This window comes from Marmota monax, unplaced genomic scaffold (assembly GCF_021218885.2).
Source record: "Marmota monax isolate L192 unplaced genomic scaffold, Marmota_monax_Labrador192_F-V1.1 WCK01_AAM20220418_F8-fsc00183, whole genome shotgun sequence".
Lineage (NCBI taxonomy): Eukaryota > Metazoa > Chordata > Mammalia > Rodentia > Sciuridae > Marmota > Marmota monax.
Window position 1 is genome coordinate 1,328,244 of NW_026694841.1, and position 19,829 is coordinate 1,348,072.

Genomic DNA, 19,829 nt, shown 5'->3' on the forward strand with positions numbered 1-19,829 from the left:
GTCAGCCCAGCCCTGAACAGAGCCCTGCTGGAGGAAGGTATGGGGTGCTCCCCAGATGGATCAGGGAGGGGAAGCAGGCCAGAGCAGGGTCTCTATGGACAGGTGGGTTTTCTGCCCCAGGGTCACTCACAAAGACCCAAATTCGGAAGTATAATCTCGGCCTCATTTACCCACCTGCTGGCTTGAGCAAATGGCCTACCCTTGTGCCTCTTTATGCATGCACACACGCGGGTGTACATCCTTGTGCATGTAAAAGAGGATGTTGAAGAGTCTCCGGCCTGCCTCTTCCATTTCCTTAGCCAAAATGAGAAAACCTCCCTTAGCCCAGGAAGTCAAAATAGAAAGGGTGATATTGATTACTGTAATTAAAGTGCTCACAATTTGTGACTTATGCTTTCACATGTGACAGTGTAAGAATCATCCGAGCTTTCTCAGTTTGCAATGTGTTCAGAGATGAAGTTGAGAAAATAGAAATTAAGGATTTGTGGATAATTGGATGGGACTTAAAACATTGTTTTGCTGCTATGCGGTTTTTGCCCACTCGCATCCTGAGGCATGATGCCTGTTGTGGCTCAGGGTGTGAGCAGCTCAGGGCACGTGGAAGGAGCTGCTGGGGAAGCTGGTAGGCCTGTGGTGGGGACCCTGGGCTGGGGGAGTGTTTTGTCACCATTAGCAAGACTCCTGTGAGGTGTCTCTACTGATGGGGGAACACTTGGGTGCTAATTCTTGTGGGAATGACAGGCACACAGTTGTGTCAATTGGGCAAAGGACACCAGCCCTGCCTTGAAAGGCAGGAGGTGGAGGGAGGGAGTCCAGGTGAGAGGCCTGCTCCCCTCCACACCATCTCCAAGCACAGCACAGATTTTTCCATGTGATTTTTGTCATGTGACCAGTGGAACCAAAAGCTACCCCCCCCCCCACAGAGCTGCACAGAGGTTAGAGCTGCTGGCAGCTCCCACCTTCTCCCAGCCCTCCCTACGCTTTCTGCTTGATGCATATGACTTGATCACTGACTCAACACTTGATGTCACCTACTAGGTTGGATCGCTGGGCTGGGTCCTGGAAAAAAAAAAACTAAATATGAGTCATTTTCTAGCGGAATCCTCACTGGCTAGCACAACCCTGTAAACAGGAGGGCAGAGCAGAACCCTCTGTCACTATGGAGGACACTGGGCTTCCATAGAGGGTCTGGAAAAGGGCTTGGGGTTCTGGGCCAGCCATCTGGGCTGGATCTCTGCCCTACCATTGATTATCCGGGTGGCAGGGGGGCACTTTATCTGACTTTTTTTGAGCTTAGCTGCCATCTGTAGAACTAGATCATAACAGTACTTAACCTAAAAGTTTCCTTGTGGCCATGAAGTATGGCAATAGACGACTTTAGGTCCAGTGCTCTGGACAGGGCTTGGCACCCAGTTGAAAGGATGAACGAGGTTGTCCAGCTGCCAATAGCTGAGGAGCACCGCACCCGGGTTTCTGCCGCATAGCCGGGGCTCACCCTGCACCGGGCCCTGTCGCTCCCCGTCCTGGGGATGGTGCGCGCTGACACCCCGGCCTCTCGCCCGTCCGCAGGTCGGCGCTGCTGGGCAAGGTGCTGCGCATCGACGTGAACCGCAACGAGCGCGGCCCGCTCTACCGCATCCCGCCCGACAACCCGTTCGTGGGCGACCCGGCCGCGCGGCCAGAGGTCTACGCCCTGGGCGTGCGCAACATGTGGCGCTGCTCCTTCGACCGCGGCGACCCGGCGACGGGCGCGGGCCGCGGGCGCCTGTTCTGCGGTGATGTGGGCCAGAACAAGTTCGAGGAGGTGGACCTGGTGGAGCGCGGCCGCAACTATGGCTGGCGCGCCCGCGAGGGCTTCGAGTGCTACGACCGCAAGCTGTGCGCCAACGCCTCCCTGGGTGAGCCCGCGCCAGGCACCCCGAACCCCGATCCGCCCAACCCTCCCCTCGGCTGCCCAAGCAAGACTGGGGCTCCCGCGGGGCTGCACCCAGGACCCTTCCCAGGCACCTCTTCATTTTGGACCTGTCCCCGCACCCCACCCTCTGCGAATTGTGCGAGGAGACCTCCTGTCCCCACTGGAACCTCCCGTGCCCTCCCTCGCGCTCCTCTGCTCTTGCTTCCCCCTGGCCCTGGGCCCCTGCAAATCCCCTCCCCGCCCCCAGGCAGTCCCCCATGAGCACCTCCCTCCTTCTGCCTGCCATGGGGAACCTCTGGCTGACCTCGTGACCCCTGTCTCTTGCTGACCTTTGTCCCCAGTCCCCTTTTCACAGGCCTCGGTCTGGGGCTGTTCAACCTGGCAGTTGAACAGGCTGCCACATGTTCACCCCGGGCTCTTTCCCCTTCTGCAGATGACGTGCTGCCGATCTTTGCCTACCCGCACAAGATGGGCAAGTCGGTCACAGGGGGCTATGTGTACCGGGGCTGCGAGTACCCCAACCTGAATGGCCTCTACATTTTCGGGGATTTCATGAGCGGGTAGGTGGCCCACAGCCCTGAGTACTTGTGGTTAGGTCCTCTGCTCCCTGGAGTGTGATGAAGTGAGTGTGTGTATATGTGTGTGTGTGTACACAGATGCACCGGCACACTGACAGGAGCCCCCTGTGGGTGTGGGCCAACAGGTCTCTTCCTCAGGGGGGAAGTTGAGAGTCACCCCTTAGGAAATCTGCTCCTGCTCTCCTAACAGGGACTGGAGCTGGGAAGAAGGCCCAGGTCATGGCTTAGCAGACCATGGGCTTAAGGGCTGGGACCTGGTCTTTCCCTCTCTCCTGAGACTCCTGCGTTTTGAGCTACAAGTCCTTCTGATAGTCAGGGACAGAACAACACCAGCAAGCCCTCTATCCCCAGGGCCACCTTCCTCCTGGGGAAGACAGGACCCATCACTGCACAGAATGGGAGCCCATAGAGCCTTACCCAGCCCACCCCAGCCAGGCCTGCAGAGAGCATTGGTCCCCAAGCCCCTTGCACAGGTTGGGAAACTGAAGCCACAGAGGGCAGTGGCCCATCAAAAGTGACCCTGCTGAGGAGAGGGGGAACTAAGGCTGCTGTCCAGGCCTGACCATTGTGGCCTGTGGAGCCTCCCTCCTCTATTCCCACCACTGAGACTTAACAGGTGTGTGGGTGGGTGTGGGGGACAGGGCATGAGTCACATCCAGGTGCATTCTAGAAGAGGAGAGAGCACACCTCCTAGGCCTGCTGTGAACCAGACTCTGTCCTCTGTAGAGCTTGGACACTTACGACTAACTTGTCCCATTGTACAGAGGAGAAAACTGAGAGTCAGAGAGGACCAGGGTGACATACAGCCTGGCATGCTGAGGCTTAAAAGTGCACCTGAGATGCCTGGTCTGGATCCTTCTGCTCACTGGAGTCGACCTTGAGCCAGTTACTTTACCTCTTTGTGCTTCAGTTTTCTCACCTACAAAAAGCAGTTGACAGTAGTGCCCACCATCTCAGGGGGTCCTCAGGACAGAATCTACTAGGACATACACAGCACTTGGAAGTTAGTTCAAACTCACAGACACACGATGCCCCTAATTCCCATTCTGGGGAGAACAGCCGAGTAGGTGCCCGGGGAGGAGATCCAGAGCCCAAGGCTGGAAGGGGACTTCTTGCCTCTGGAAGGCTGCTGACTTAGGTTCAGTCGGGAGCTGAGAAAGTACCCAGCCCTATGCCCTAGATACTGGATCATTCTCCCAGTTCTTGGGGACTCCCTTCCTTGGCCACCCAGCTTTCCACCTAGAAAAAGCTTCCTAGATGGAGCTTTTATTTTTGCCACCAGTTCTTTCTCTCCCAAGTCTTCTGGTCTCAGACATTCAATTCATTTTGCCCACATTCCCAAGCCCCTCTGCTGGGTCAGGCATTACGCCAGGGTCAGGGCAACTGAGATGAAGAGCATCTTGCATCCAAGCCAGGGACACACCCACACTTGGTCTGAGACATTGCAACCTTAGAGAGCCTGTGCCCAGTGCTGGGAGCCCAGAGCAGGTGCAATCAGGGAGGGCTTCACAGAGGAGGCAATGTGGGAGCAGGGGCTGGAAGTATGCCTAGGTGCTGGAGAAGCAGAAGAGGGAGTTGGCGCAAGATGAGCATGTTCCCAAGATGGCCAACTGCCTGCTGTCTGAAGTACAGGCAGTGCAAAAGGATGCATACACCTTGGGGCAGCTGTGGTGGACCTCAGCTCTCAGAGATACTGTGCCTTCACCTGGCCAGGGACTGCATTGAACTGACAGGCAGGAACCAAGCTGATCTTGTTCATCCGGGGTCCCTCTGGCAGATGCTCAGTGAAGATCACACCTAGCCCACTTCACAGACACACAACCTGTGCGGCTGCAGGGCCCTGCACAGAAGGGCCCACACTGCGCTTACTGCTCTCTCATCACTCTCCTGAAGTTTTTAATAATTGTTGAACAAGAGACCCTGCATGCCTTTTGCACTGGATCCTGCCAATTACAATGGTCCTGGTTGCATGGATGAGCAGACAGGAGGACAGATGGGAGGATGGATAGATGATTGGATGGGTGGAGGAGTTGATGACTAGATGGTGTGTTCCCGTACACCATACCGGCCATGACCTCAGACCTCATCTTCCTCTCTAGGCGTCTGATGTCCCTCCGAGAAAACCCAGGGACAGGCCAGTGGCGGTACAGTGAGATCTGCATGGGCCGTGGCCAGACCTGCGCATTCCCAGGCCTCATCAACAACTACTACCCACACATCATCTCCTTTGCAGAGGATGAGGCGGGTGAGCCTTCGTGGACCCCCCCCTGGTCCAGACTCACTGGGCCTGGGACTGGTTTCCCCCTCCCAGGGCTCCTGGCTGTATTGTGAGGGGTCGGGTCTGCGTGCTGGGGAGGGAGGCATTCAGTTCCTAAGGCATATTCACTTTCTCATCTGGAAAAAGGGAGAAATGGTCCGTCTTCCCTGTTCCCATCCAGCACAGGGCTGCGGGGAGGCCAGTGCTAACAGGGGTTGGGTCTGCAGGCAGGATCTGGAGTGCGGAGGGAGAGTGTCTCCCCAGAGAACTGCAGGGCCCTTGGTTCTTCATGGCTAATGCACTTGGACCATTCAGTGAAGCCACACTGGAATTTCACAGTGGGTGGACAGACGGCAGCCCTCCTGCCTGTTAACTGGTCACACATTGAGGCACTTGGGTTTTCAAAGCAGGGACAGAGGGGGAGGGGAAGAAGAAGGGCCATGGAGACTGGATCCTGCTCCAGTCTCGTGCCTTTGTCCTTGGACCCCTTGACTATGCCACAACAAAAGGCCAGGGGCCCCCAGCAGGCCCTGGTGGATGCTTTGTAGGGGTTTCTAGGCAACGCAGTTGGGGGGGTGCTTTGGAGGTGTGTCCCTGCAAGGCCCAGTGCCAGAGCCCCCAGGGAGTCTGGGAAACCTTTGTTGAACCAACCTCCCCCATCCCCCCATCACATCTGAATTTCCAAAAGGGCAGCTCCAGCCCCTGAGAGGCCCCTGGGCCCCTGAAAGCCCTTTCTTTTGGTCAGTAGGGGGTTAACATATTTCAGAAGCAGGGGAGCCTCCCTCCCCACCTCCCTCTCCCCCAAAGATGCAGGGCCTGGAGGAAGGTGCGGTCCCCTGGGGCCCTTCCTCAGCCCTCTGAGTGGCACTGAGATAGAAAACCAGGAGGAGGCACCCGCGAGCCAGGAGCCCAGGGCCAGCTCCAGGTCCAGTGTCAGCCAGTCTCTCCCACTACTAGAGAGCGACATTAGCAGAGCTCCTGGCTGTGCTCCCCCCTTTCTAGTTCTCCTGACACTTGAAAATTACAAACGAGGACGCCTGCTGGCCCAGTATCTGCCAGGGACAGTCCACACCACAGAGATCAAGAGGGCGGTGTGGCCCTCGGAGGGCCTGGCAGCATGAGAAGGGTCCCTGTGTGTGTGCACATGGTCCAAGAGCCTGCTCACAGCCCCAGAGTCTGCCTGGTCTAACCCTGTCACTTTACTTACGGGGAATGAGACTGACTCTTCACACCCAGTAAGGAGGGCGGGCACTGTGGGCAGAGCAGGGCCTTAGGTTGGTCAGCCAGACGAAGACACAGGGGAAGGGCATTCAGGCTGGGGATGTGCAGGGAGCCTTGACCTACAAGGAGCTGGAGTGTCAGTGTGAGGGCTGCACAGATAGAGGGACAGGGGCTGCCCCCAGAGTCTCTGTCCAGAGGGAGGTGGATGGCCTGAGATGACACTGCAAACCTGTGGCTTCCCTTATGGACTCCTGAAGGGACATCTTGCCAGGGTGACCCCATTCCTGCAGGTGGCATCCTCCCCATGTGGACCTATGCCCCTTATCCCCACTTCCCTGGTGGGCCATTGCTCCTGTCACAGCTGGGTCCACCCCTTACACAAGTTACCCCTCAAGGGTCTCCCCCTTTGCAGAATCCCCAGGGTTGCCTGCCCTTGCTTGCTGACCCTGCCCCCATGCACCCTCCCTGTCTGCCCCTGTCTCCTGTGACATGCTTTTCTCTGTCTCAGCCTCTCCTTGGGGATGCGCCCCGCCCCCAGGCCTGGAGGAGCTCTCTGCTATGCTCTTACAAGGACAGAGGTCTGAATTGTCACATTGGGCCATGGGGGGCTTGCGTCAGGTTTCCTCTCCCTCCGCACGCACTCGTGGATCCTACATTGGTGTGGGGTGGGGACAGCAGACTTTGCTGCACTCTGGGTCTGGCTTAACCGTTCACTACATGTTCACTACGTGATTTCGACCTTGCTGAGCCTGTTTCCTCATTTGCAAGATGGCAATAATGAAGCCCATTTCCTGGGTCCCAGAGGGCCTGGCTGCAGGGATTAGGGTAGGATGGTCAGGGAACAGGAGGACTAATGTCACCTGAGAGTGAGCTCCGTGGTGCTCAGAACTCAGATCTGTACATTTTCACTGTACCTGAGAGCTGGAGGGGAAGATGGGGGTGGGCCATCACAGAGTCCCCAGACAGAGGGCTTCCGGGTGGCCCCGGGGGCTCACACTAGATTCCTGACCCAGTGCTTTCTGCCCTGCCGGGGAGGTGCCTGCTCCCAGGTCTCTCCAGGTGGCAATAGTAACAGCCACTACTGAGTTCTCGCTCTCTGCTCTCCGTAGCAGCCCTGTGAGCTTGTCCATTTTAAAGATGGGGAAGCTAAGGCTTGGGGAGCCACATGTGCCCGCAGGTCACCTGGGAGGCCATCGTGTGGGGAGCTGTTCCAGGGCCTTATCTATGCCCAGAGATGTGTGGTGCTGGGCTTCAATCCGGCCAGGGCTGGGGGTGGGGGGACAAGCCACCAGGAAGGAGCAGGAGCAGAGATCTGAGCGGGAAGTGGGGGCAGGCAGGGTGACTGATCGCTCAGGGACAGTGCTGTAGAGGCCTATGGCCACATCTGGACACCTCTCCCAGCCTCAGTTTCCAGTTCTGGGGGCTGGACCGAGAGGCTGCCCTGGAGTGCTCCCCTCGATGTCTGCTGAGGCTGGGGTCAGTCTCCAACCTGAGGGCTGCTGGGGGTGGGTGGGGCTGGCCCACATTACTCTAGCTGTCCACTCACCTGCCATCTTCTTCTTTACAAAGGGGAGCTGTACTTCATGTCCACGGGCGTGCCAAGTGCCACGGCTGCACGTGGGGTCATCTACAAGGTCATCGACCCCTCCCGGTGAGTCCCTGCAAGGTGCAGACCGAGCACCTACTGTCTCACTCCTCTGACTTTCCCCCACTCCCAACGTGGGGAGAATTCATATCCCCATCTTTCAGATGAAAAGACTGATTCCCAGAGAGACCTGCTGAATCAAGCTCCCACCTGGAGGTGCAGATCCAGGATTCCAAGGTCTGCCCGCCAGAGTGCGGCTCTCTTCAGGTGGTGGCGAGTGGGAGATGAGGTTTGGGGCCTGTGAGTGTAGCGACCTTGCCTGACCTCTCCTGTGTCTTTCCTTCTGTCCAGCATGTCCCTCGTTCCTTGTTCCCTAGGTTGCTCCATCTCCCACATCCTCCAAACTCCTGCTTGCCTCTGAGATGCCTCCCCTGACCTCCTGTTCCCATCTGACCCTGGCCTTTCTCCTGGAGCTACTGGCTAGAACTTGCTGGGGCTCTCCAAGCACCCTCCCTGACTACCCCATTCCAACTCTCTCTCTCTATCGGCTTCAGTTCTAGGTATGATTCTCCACTGCTTCCCCCCCCCCCCCGCCCCTGTGATACTGGGGATTGAATCCAGAGATGCTCTACCATTGAGCTTTTTTAAATTTCTATTTTAATTTTGAGACAGGGTCTCACTAAATGGTTGGCCTGCTAACTTGCAATCCTCCTGCCTCAGCCTCCCAAGTTGCTGGGATTACAAGCTTGGGCCACCACACCTGGCTTCAGCTGCCCATTTTATGGGGCAGAAATGAGTACAAAGATATAAAGTCATGTGCCAGAGTCCCAGAGGAGCAAGAACTGGGGCTGGGTCCAGGTGACTGGCTTGAGAGTCCTGCTCTAACCTCTAAGCTTCATTGTGCTGGCCACAGGGCCTTGGATCTCACTGCCTCCAGGTGTCCTCCCCAACCTACTTGCCCCTCCAGGCCTGTCTAATCTTTCTCAGTTCTTATCACCCAGACTTGGAGCTCCCAGCTGTAGGACTGTGCCCCACCTGTCTGTCTGGTCCATATCTCCTGGATCCAGTCCACATCTCCTGGACTAGATGTGTCTTTTCACCCCAACAAGTCAGCTCAGGCCCCAGGAATGGCACAGAGCAAAGACTGTGGCTTTTTTTTTAAGTTTTATTTTTAGTTGTCGACCTCTGTTTTCCTTTTTACATGCGGGGCTGAGAATTGAAGCCAGTGCCTCACCCTTGCGGCTTCTCCCCTGCTCCCTGCTGTCTGTACTTGTATCCAATACCTGGAGTGACACCACGCGTGCTCACCCCCTTCCCCACCAAGCCCGAGGATGCACTCCAAGAATCTGCGGGTGTTTGGCAGGCCCTGGGGGAACCCTGATGTGTTTAGTTACCCCAAACTCTGAGACCTACTGGTATGGGAAAGTCCCGAAACACCCGGTGCACCTAAACAATACTTTTTAAAATTTGGAGTCCTTTTAGAGCTACAAGGAGGTGGCAGAGTTTCCTGCATACCCCGGGTGCAGTGCACCCCACTACCTCTTAGGTGGTCTTTGAACGTGAACGTGTACACCATTAGTGAACTGACCTTGGCACATCACCACTAGTTAAACTCTGGGCTTTTTAAGGGATTTTTCCAGTTGTTCTCTTGTGTCCCTTTTCTAGTCCAAGATCCCAAATTACATCTAGTCATCTTGTCTCCTTAGCTTCTGGTCTCTGGTCTGTGACATCATCTCACAAATATATTATTTAATGACATAACTTTTTTTTTAAATCAAGGAAAACATAGCAATCCTTCTCTCATCCCTGTGTTCATCTCCCTGAGGTCACATCCATCTTGTGGTGCCAGGATTTAAGTCCCCGCACTTGGATCACATGCAAACTTTACATTCTTCTTCGCTCATTTGTTCCCTATTCTGTGTAAGCGTTTCCACGTTGCAACATCAACCTCAAAAGGATGGTTTTTAATGGCTGGTCATTTTCTGCTGAGTCACTGAGCCATAACTGTCTTACCAATTCCTTGGAATTGAGGTTATTTCCATTTTTTTTTTAAGAAGAATGCTTCTCTGAGGAAATATCACATATATTGGGTGTCTAATTCCTGCCACATGTTGCCTTAAAGGCGTCATCTCCGCCGGTTTTCGCAACACCCTCTCTCTGTTGGCTCACTGTCCCTGTGGAGGGAGAGGGAACCTGCCGAGACCCAGCAGCTTCCCCAGCTCCGGGCTTTAGGGTTAGGAGGAGCCCAGATGGAAGACTCCTCCCTTCCTCCCTGACCCCTTGCCCTTCCATTTTTCTCTCTTGGAATATATGTTTTGTGGCTGTTGTTGTTTGGTTCTGGGGATTGAACCCCGGGGTCTCTACCACTTGGCTACATTCCCAGCCTTTTTTTTTATATTTGCGAAGTTACCCAGGACGGGCTTGAACTCGGAATCCTCCTGCCCCAGCCTCCCTAGTTTCTGAGATTACAGGTGTGCACCTCCGTCCGCACCGGGCTGGCTAAATGTATTTTATTGCAGCCACCCGGACTCCAGAGGGGTCCGGCACTGAACATTCGGAAAATGAAGAGCCAGTAGGGGAGGGGGTGGGGTTGCGTCACCTCACCGTGCCCAGACATAAAACGGTGGCATTTTTGGGCTTACTCCCATCCTTTTGCGTAACAGATTTTAAAATATAATTTCCTCAAAGAACAAAAGCCCAGCTGGGCCTGACTGAAGTGTGTGGACATGACCTGGAGGGAAGCCCTGCGGCTCCTCCGGCTTCCAGAAGAGAGGCGAAGAGGGCGTGTGTGCCAGTTGCATTTCCTCAGCTCTGGGGGAGAAGCCTGTGTCCCTTCTTCTGCCAAGCCTGTCTGGAGGCCCCTCACGTGGCTGCTTCCCACCCCGGGCTGACGGGACCCTATTGAAGTCCTGGGCCCACGTGGGGCACTCTGGGAATGGGGTCGGTACCCTTCAAAGAATACAGGGCCGGGTACCATTCAAAGAATCACAGATCAACAGCCAAAAACTAATTAAAATGGAATTCCGTTCCTTCCTTGTGCCCCTGAAGGATGTAAAAGGAGACCCATTCATACCCTGGCAACCCTGGCACACGGCTCTCTTGCCGTTCTCTCCAGCCCCAGGCCCTGGGCTCCCACTCAGGCTTGCTTCCCTCCTCCTCTCTGCTTTACCCCTTAGCCTTGACCTTTCCCAGGTTCCTTGGCCAGGCTGGGCATCACCAGAAATCCAGACACCAGAGGCCGGAGAGACCATCCTCAAAGTCTGGGGGTTGGAGGGCCAGGGTAGAAGGCAAGAATGGGGCACGGTAACAGGTGTCAGAGTGGCGGGGTGGGGAGAAAAGAGTCTGGCATTCCACCGGTCGGGGATGAGGCGTGGGGTCCACCTCTGACTCCGAAGTGGCTCAGAGAGAGGGAGCCTCTGGCACTACCTAGTGCTCTGCAGGTAGAGACTGAGCAGGTGCCAGTGGGCTACCTTGGTGCCTGTGTCCTGAGGCTGGGCCCTTAGAATCCTGGGGGCACAGAGAGTGCCAGGGTCCTGCAGGGCACACAGTAGGTTCTCAATAACTGGCCACCATTTACTGCTATTCCTGTCCACACCTGCATGGCCCTTGCCCTCCCTGCCACCACCCACGAGAAGGGCTGGTGTCAGGTGGACACGCTTAAGGCGAGTTACCAGGGTGGGACCTCATGACCTCCTGTGTGTTGTTGGCAGACGAGCGCCACCCGGCAAGTGTCAGATCCATCCCACCCAGGTGAAGGTGAGGAGCCGCCTCATCCCCTTTGTGCCCAGAGAAAGTAAGTGCCCATTGATGGTTCTCTGTGGGGGAGGGAAGCTCCTGCAGTCTGCACCCTGCAGACCCCCAAGTCAGATGCTGGGGGCCCTTAGTGGGGCCTCTAGGTCCCTCTGCCTAGCAGCTTGCCTGGCATACTTCCACAGGTAAAGTGGAAGGAACTTTAGAGTGGTCTGTTGGACCGGCCACAACTCCTTAGACCAGGCCCTAGGCTATGGGCAGGTGGTCCGAGGGGCTGCAGCCTCAGGAAGGGCACAGCCAGGGGAGGAACAGCTGTGCCAGGCAAGGTATGCTCAGAGTCCTCTAGGAGGACACAGAGAGGACACCTGTGTGTGAGCAGGGGAGGCTGGGGTGGGGTGTTCGGCTGGGCTTTCCAAGATGGTTCCCTTTGACTGCTTGGTGAAGAGGGACAGTGGGATGAGCAATCCTCCGTGGCTTGAGGGGCCTGGGGCTGTGAGAAAGGCTGTTCTGCCGGAGGGGTTACCACCGGGCCCTAGCTGGGTAGAAACAGAGGCCCCCCATTACCAGACCTTCCGCTTTCCATCCAGCCACAGATGATCTGTGCTTTGCCCACACCGTGGAGGTATACAGAGAGAGGCAGGTGTGGCCTTGCCTTCTCAGATTACACTTTGAAACTGCTGGCAACTAACTCAGAATTGCAAGAATCACTGTGCAGCCCGAGGGACTAGCAGGGGCTGCCAGCAGGGTGCCAGTGCGGGCCAGGTGGGGAGCAGGAAGGCAGGGCAGGGCGCCTGGGCAGAGGCGGCTGCAGGAGGGTGGAGCTCAGGGGTCCCAGCAGCAGGTGGCTTTGAGTGTGGCAGGCCTTCATCCACACATTCAGCCGTTTCTGTCACTTGCTTCAGTCACCCATTCTGTGCTGGGTGCTGAGACCAGGAGGAAGTCAGACCAGGCCCTGTCCTGGCTAGGACAGAGAAGCCGTTTAGTGCAGAAGTGTGTCCGGATCCTGTGGGGACCTGCCCAGTGCAGTGTGGGACTGGGTGGGGGTAGCGGTTCCTGAACTGGAGAGAAAAGGAAGGAGAGCTCGGGGCAGGGGGCAGAGAGGCTGGGCCTGAGGACAGTCTGGATGGAGCAGAGGAGTGCGTGGAGCAGAGCTGGTGCTGGGGGGGGGGGGGGCGGCCCCTTGCTCATGTCATGGTGCTTGGGCCTGGCCTGCACTTGTCCTTGTTCCAAGAAGTACTTTCTCAGCACTCCCCCACCCCATGGATTTCACAGTGCAGCTGGCCAAGGTGGGGTGGGATCAACGGGATGTGCCCTGGTGGCCCCAGGATTCTCCCCGTAGTAACTGTGTTAGTCGAGGTTTCAGCCCTCCTCTGACGGCTGTCACAGGGGACAGTGCCCACTGCCTGGCACTGGCCCTGCAGGGGGTAGGGCTAGACAGAGTACAGTGCCTGATGTAGAGTGAAGTTTATTCCCATGGCCATCCTGGGCCCAACATGTCCCATGTCCTTCAGGACAAAGAGAATCACCAACCTCAGTCCCCCATAGACCTATGATGTCCAGGCCCTGTGACGGGGTGGCTGTTCCTGCTTTGACCCCTCCATCCCCAGCTGTGATCTGTGTGGGCCCAGCCACACACCCTGAGAGCTCCCATCCAGCTTTCTGTGCCAGTGGCAGGCCAGCGCCTCAGAACCTGGAGGAGAGAGTCACCCTGACCTTAGGGTTTGTGTATGGGCCCAGTTCCTGTCCTGCTGGCCACCTACTGCTTTAGACCTCAGAAGTCCATGCCCCTCTGTGGCTTCAGGATCTCCACCCTAAAACCAGGACTGGAAGCAACAAGGGTCCCTTGCTCCTAGAATTCTACCCCAGCACTGCTTGCATCGAGGCCCCAGAGGTTACAGCATGGGTACCCCCCAGGAGGGCAGGGCTGGGGGTGCGGGAACCCAGCGGCAGACAGTCATAAAACAGGGAGCTCCCGGGATTGGTGCTGAATGGCTGGAGAAGCATCTAGCACCCTATGGGGCCTGGGTGACCCAGAAAGCACCCCTAGTGCCCTCAGAAGCACCCTATCTTCAGGGTCTGAGTGGGGGACAGACGGAGGACATCTTTCCCTGAGGTCCACCCTCCCACCTGGAGGCAGCCAGGTGGGAGATGAGCCGGGCTAGGGGACCCTCTGACCGTGTGCCCTTCTTCTGTTCAGAGTTCATCCGAACGCCAGAGAGCACCCCACGGCCCACCAAGGCGCCCCGCAGGACCCGTCCCACGGCCGCTCCGCGCACTCCCACCCCGCGGCCGGTCAGGCCCACCCGGCGGCCAGGGGGCCGAAGGGGCGGAGGACGGCGACGGGGGCGGCCGAGCACCGCGGACCCTACGCCCTCCAACGGCGCGGTGCGCCTGGTGCGACCCGCAGGACTGAGCTCCGGCCGAGGACGCGTGGAGGTGTTCGTGGGCGGACGCTGGGGCACCGTGTGCGACGATGCCTGGGATACCAAGGCCGCCGCAGTTGTGTGTCGCCAGCTGGGCTTCGCACATGCAGTGCGCGCAGCAAAGCGTGCGGAGTTCGGCGAGGGCCGCACGCTACCCATCCTGCTGGACGACGTGCGCTGCGCGGGCAGCGAGCGCAGCCTCCTTGAGTGCGCGCACGCCGGTGTGGGCACGCACAACTGCGGGCACCAAGAGGACGCGGGCGTTGTGTGCAGCCACGAAGACCCGTACTCATAGCCAAGCCTCGGCTACCCAGCCTGGCCATCCAGCCGGCAGGCAGCCCAGTGTGCGCCTGGTTATGCACACGTATCTAACCGGAGAGGGTGGTGTGGGTGTGTCCCAAGAGGTGGCCTTATCTGCCTAGCTGTCCTGTTGGACCTGTGTGAGGTGTTGCAGTGCACGTGTGCCCTCGTGTGTCCCTGGCCGTGTGCCTTCTGCAGACTTAATGCTGGTGTGTTGGGACGGTGTGGTCTGCCAGTGTGTGATCTTGGGGCAAGAAGAGCTCTTTTTTACTTCCAAGTCTCCAGATAGCAGCAGGAACACCGTCCTTTAATGACTGCATGCATGAAGACACCTCTGGCCGACTGAAGGAGAGGGCCTGTCCAGCAGTGCAGGAGCAGAGGGTGCCAGACCAGCTGGAGCCTGGCTCAGAGATGGTGGTCCAAAGAGCATGGCCCAGTGGCCCAACAGTCCAAGGCACTGGAGAGAACAGAACGCATGCTGTGGGGCAAAGAGAAGCTGCTCATGTGGACAGATCCCGGGTGTCCTGTGGCCATGTCGGCCCTTTGAGAGGAAGTAAGTAGCCATCTCAGGAGACAGCTAGCCAGGGGGCACCGGTGAAGTCCCCTGGTCATCTGGACGTCACTGTCATGCTAAGCACCTGCAGGTGCTCCAAGGATAGTTCCTGGCCTCCTCCAGCCCTGAAGCCTGTCCTCTCCTGCTCCTGGGACAGAAGGACCCCATGCTGAGCAGAGCTTTCCCCTGCAACCTCTCCAAGCACCTGGGCGCCATTGAGTGGGGGGCCCTGCCCTGCTACTTACAGGGTTGTGTCAGGACCATCAGGCCACCTCTGTTATCTCCATCCCCATTCCTGCTCTGAAACCCCAAAGACCCTCTGATTTCTCTAGCCCTACTCAGGGGCCACCAGGCTGGGGGCCAGTGAGACTACTGAGAGCTTGTCCCCAGGACTATGCCAACAATGTGACTGTTTACAGACCCCTTCCTGCCTCTTTTCTGATCCTGACTACCCGGGAGGCTGGTGTGGGGTGAGGGGACAGGGGAAGGGGTGTCCCCCAGCCTTCTTCCTCCACAGGCTCCCTTGCTCACTGGGGGCCTCGGCTCTAGACTGCACTAGGCCTGTGGAGGGGTTAAGGTCTCCGGGCTCAGCCTCTGCTCATTGAAGTTTAGGTAGAACCTGGTTACAGAGGAACCGAAACGTGTGTGCGTGTGTGTGTGTGTGTTATGCTGGGGATTGACCCCAGGACCTGGTGCATGCTAGGCAAGTACTCTAGAACCGAGTGACATCCCCAGTCTTTTTTTTTTTTTTTTTTAACTTTTCTGAGATAGGGTCTTGCTAAGTTGGAGTGGCTGGCCTTGAACTTGCAGTCTCCTGCCTCAGCCTCCCAAGTTGCTGGGACTACAGGTGTGAGCCATTGCACCTGTCAAAGATGAAATTCTGAGGTCAGGAGTTCTCTGAAGTGAAAGAGCTTCCTGAGCTGTTAAAGAAATGAAGGACAGAAGACAGGAGGGACCAGGTTCAGGTGCAGAGCTGTGCAGCCACCAGCAGCAAGGCTGGCCGGGTAGAGGCTGTAGCCTCACTCGGGAGGGAGGGTCCTGGTAATGCAGTCCGGGCGGCACAGGTTGTATACACTGAGCTTTGGTTGGCTATTGATAAAGCGGGGATAAGCTGAAGGCAGCGGTGGGTGGGCTGGCATTGGCGAGTGGTCCATTAAGCACAAATGCTTGGTACTTAGGGATTGGTTGAGGCTAATAGTTGAGGAAGGTCTTTTCCTGTCGATTGAAGTGGATTCTGGTGTTTAGAGACCAGGGTCAGAGTCCTGCTCTCCCACATTGTTTACTGATTCACTCCCTGTCTCCTCCCTGGTCCATCTTCCTGCCCTTATTAATTTAATGTAGGACCTCAGAATTTTCCTCTCGTCACCTCTTGGACTCTTCATACCTCTGTGCTAAGTGGGGCTGGCAAGGACCCAGGACCTTGTGTCTTATCTGACCCTGTTGGGCTGTCTCTGTGTGGGGGCTGCCATTAGGCCTGCTGTGGAGTGTGGCCTGTGAGCCAGGCCTGGTTGTAGAGGTGGCACAGCGTGGCTCAACTCGACCCTCGGGACAGCCCTCTTCTTCTCCCTTTGTCACATGAGGGGAAACCAGGGCACATGGAGATTAAATATCTTAGTTGAGGGCCCCAGGCAGGGAGGAGAGAATCCAAGGCTCAGCTGAAGCCAGATCTGCTCCCGAGCTGGCTTGTGGCTCTACTGCTGCTATGTCTGCGAGAGGGGTATGACAGCCTGAAGTGCCAGGCCCTGCCACTGGGGCTGCCAGTCTGGCTGGGAAGCAGTTGATAGCAACCCTGTGTGCCCTTCCTGCCCAGGGCAGAGTGCCACTGTCATGAGAAGGGGGCTGGCGGAGTCACTATTCCTTGGGCAGTGATAAGAGTGGGTGGCTGGCACCCCACATGCCAGGCACTCTTCTCCAAGTGCTGCTTTATCCACTCCCTTAACACTGTAGTAACAGTTGGAGGCAGGTGCTGTGATCACACCTCCCGGCAGCCTACAGATGTAGAAACTCCAGAGAGGTTACTTTCTGCCAAATGTCACACAGCCATTATTTAAATTCGAATCCAGGCAGTCCACCCTGGAGCCCCAGCTGTGGCCATCCTGCTGTGCTGCTTGAGGCATTAAGTCCCCCCCACCCCCCCACCCCCAACTGCCCTGTGGTTGTGCAGATAGGAACTCACGCCCAGGGAGGGGAGAGCTGCCTTTAGCACCTGCGTGGAGTGGAATGCAGGACTCCTTGCCTTGCAGTCCCTTGGGTCCCTTTGCCCTGCCAGTTTCCCACTTTACCTCCCCAGCCCAGTTTGGCCTCCTGTCAGCAGCCTGGGTTAGGCTCCTAGAGAAGCTGCTGCTGCCAAAGGCACACATCTTAGTTTTGGACCCTCAGGGCCAATGCTTCCGTGTGGCTCAGCATCCAGGACCAGGTCCAAAGCATATCAGCCTGTCGTAACAGCACTTCAAACCTCTGTCCCAGCATCGCTTGTACCTTGTTCAGTTGTGTCCAACTGCCCCCAGGACACTGAGTGGCCACCCTTTTCTTCTGACAGTAGGAAAAGCCCTCTGTCCATGACTTCAACAGCCACGTCAGTAAAGGGAGTGCACAGCCTCCAGCTCCCCAAGGTACCCTGCGTTTACACCTTGCAGATGTTTGGAGGTTGACTAGAAGAGTAAGGATTCTGGAGACCAGGTTCCAGTCTGGCCTGTGTGACCTTAGGGCAGTCATTTAACCTCTCTGAGCCTCACTGGAAAACAGAGATTATCAGCAGGATTACCGTATTAAAAAAAAAAAAAGAGGTAACATTGCAAATGTGCCCAATATGTTCCAGGCGGCTTCCTGGGCAGAAAGCTCTGGATCAATCTAGTGGTATCTATGCTGGCAGCTTCCAACTGTATAAGACAGAGTGGGAATGGGCATACTGGAGACCAGCACTGGAATGATACGGGAAGAAATCCTTAAAGTGGGAGGAAAATGAGCTCCTTTAGAATAACGTGGAGAACTCAGGTCTTCTTGTTGTCGCGTCTGTGCTTGCTTCCCCTCCCCTGCTGAGAACTAGCTTTTATTGAGCACTGACTGCATGCCACATGTCTCCAGTGTGTCGGCTCATTTGATCTTAACAGTGGCCCCACAAGCCACCACCAATATCACAGTCCCTCTTTTCCATCCCAGGGTGGTTATGTAACCAGTCTCCAGGGCTTCCAAGGCAGTTTTGAATGGAGGCTGGCTCTCCCAGGGCCTGGTCCTCCTTCTTCCCTGGCTCCTGCCCCTCTGCCTGAGAGGCACCCAAGTAGGGCGGCCACTTCAGAGCCACCGTCCTGGCTGCATCTCCCCAGAGGTTCCTGCTGGGAAACTACTCCCTTTATGGCAGGTCTACACTGGTGGCTTGTTTTCAGGCTTGAGGAGAATCCCATGCAGGGCAGCTTAAGACCCAGGTGGCTGGGTTCCAGCACAGTTTTGACTCAGGTTGGGGAGAGGCTGAAGCTTCGCAGTTCCACCAAGTTCCTGGGTTGTGCCTAGGGGCCAGACTTTGAGAGTCAGAGTCATGCTAGTGCTGTTCAATAAAGTATGATATGAGCCACATGGGCGATTAAAATTTTTCTAGTAGCCCTATTAAAAAGTAAGAAGACTAGATGGAATTAGTTATAATAATATATTTTATTTAAGCAACATACAAAATAGTATTTTAACAGGTAATAAATACAAAAATATCAATGACTTTTTAAAAACAACTTCTCTGGGCGTTCAATTTATGAAATCTGATGTGTAATTTACCCACACAGCCCATCCCAGTTTGGACTAGCCACTGTTCAAGTGCTCCATAGCCACATGTGGACAGAGGCTACCATACTGGATGACATTGGTCTAGACCATCCCTGTGAAGGGGCAGGTGGTGGCCCTTCCAGGTAGTACCCTCTGCTGCAGCTGGCAGTGCTGCCGGCCCAGGAAAAGGACCTTCAGCCTTGGAGCCTCTGTGCACGCCCATGTCCCACCACCTGATTTCTCAAAGAACAGGGTGACATGTGGTGCCTTGGGTAGGGGAGACTGTTGTCCAACATAGTGGGAGGAAGGGGGTTCTCTATGGACAAAAGTGCAGGGGTGAGCAACAGTTGGGCTGAATCAGAGGTCACTGATATTGCCTGATGTTCCACAGAGTATTAACATCAACCCCTCAGCCCTAGGTGGACGGGCTCAGCTGGCAATTGTGCCCAGATGCTGCTCTATGCCTGCCTCTCATGGGGCCCCAGCCTGTGCCCAGAGCTGTTCAGGATCTGGGCCTGTCCTCAAGAAAACCACTGTGCAGGCTCCAGAGGAACAAAGCATGCAGAGTGGTCGCCATACAGCCTGAAACTTTTTGTAAACTCAGGGCATGATGCCAGGAACTCTGGTTTTAAAAGTGTCCTGTCACTTTTCTTTTTCTAGCTAACCACACACTCACCTGAGAGCACAAATCTACATCCCTCCTGATTGCAACCCCACCCTGCTTCCAAATTGCCCCCAAATCTTGGAGCTCTCACAGCCCACAAGGTGGGGATTGGCTGACCTCACTGCCTTTCTCCTGGCAGTCCCAAGAGCCTGAGGTCTTCGGTGCACTCCTACGTCTGCTTCTGGCCGCCACGCGGGGGCGCGGTGGCAAGTCACCGTCCCCAGCTTGACGGTCCAAGTCCCTGCAATGGGATGGACTCCTGGCAGCCGGACCAGCCTAGGCGGCGGTGTCCTCGGGAGCGGAAATCTTGTCTATTCCGTGCAAGGCACGCGTCTGAAAGCTTGGCCTTCTCCATCACCCCGCAGACCATAAGGGTTACTGTCCCTGGCTATACCTGGAAAGGTGGGCACACAGGTCACTGTTTTTCAATCCCCAACCTCTCCAGGACTGGCCCAAGACTAGGGCAAGTGTATGGCCTCTTCCCAGAAGTCCCGCAGCGTCCGAACTCTTCTGGCGTTCCCACTCTAGCCCAGAAGATCTTTACCTGCTCTAGGAGTAGGCACACCTGGCCCTTGCAGTCCACAGCTGACACTTTGGGTGACCATTGGGATAGGCACAGTGAAATTAAAAGCCCAGAGTTGGCCTCTTTGGACAAACCCGGATGAGTAGGAGAAGCCTTTGGCCACCTGGGTCACACTCCTCGCTTTCCCCAGGGAGAGGCTCAAGGGTACATGATGCCCACTCCAACGCCAGGTGCTCCGGACCCGGGGCCACACGCTCGGGCAACCTGGGTCTGGGAGACTTGGCGGGGCCAGGACTCGAAGAGAGCAGCT

The 19,829-nt window shown here is 56.4% G+C and overlaps 1 protein-coding gene across 1 annotated transcript in view; it reads left to right on the plus strand.

Moving 5' to 3' along the window:
• The window catches only part of Hhipl1 (HHIP like 1), a 34,104-nt gene extending 19,102 nt beyond the window's left edge, over window positions 1-15,002 (plus strand). The window contains exons 4-9 of the mRNA XM_046426312.2: window positions 1,570-1,898; window positions 2,349-2,475; window positions 4,593-4,738; window positions 7,541-7,622; window positions 11,267-11,349; window positions 13,504-15,002. Coding sequence (XP_046282268.1) covers window positions 1,570-1,898; window positions 2,349-2,475; window positions 4,593-4,738; window positions 7,541-7,622; window positions 11,267-11,349; window positions 13,504-14,024 — 1,288 coding nt within the window. The 3' untranslated portion in view covers window positions 14,025-15,002. The remainder of the gene's footprint in view (window positions 1-1,569; window positions 1,899-2,348; window positions 2,476-4,592; window positions 4,739-7,540; window positions 7,623-11,266; window positions 11,350-13,503) is intronic.
• The last annotated feature ends 4,827 nt before the right edge of the window (window positions 15,003-19,829 follow it).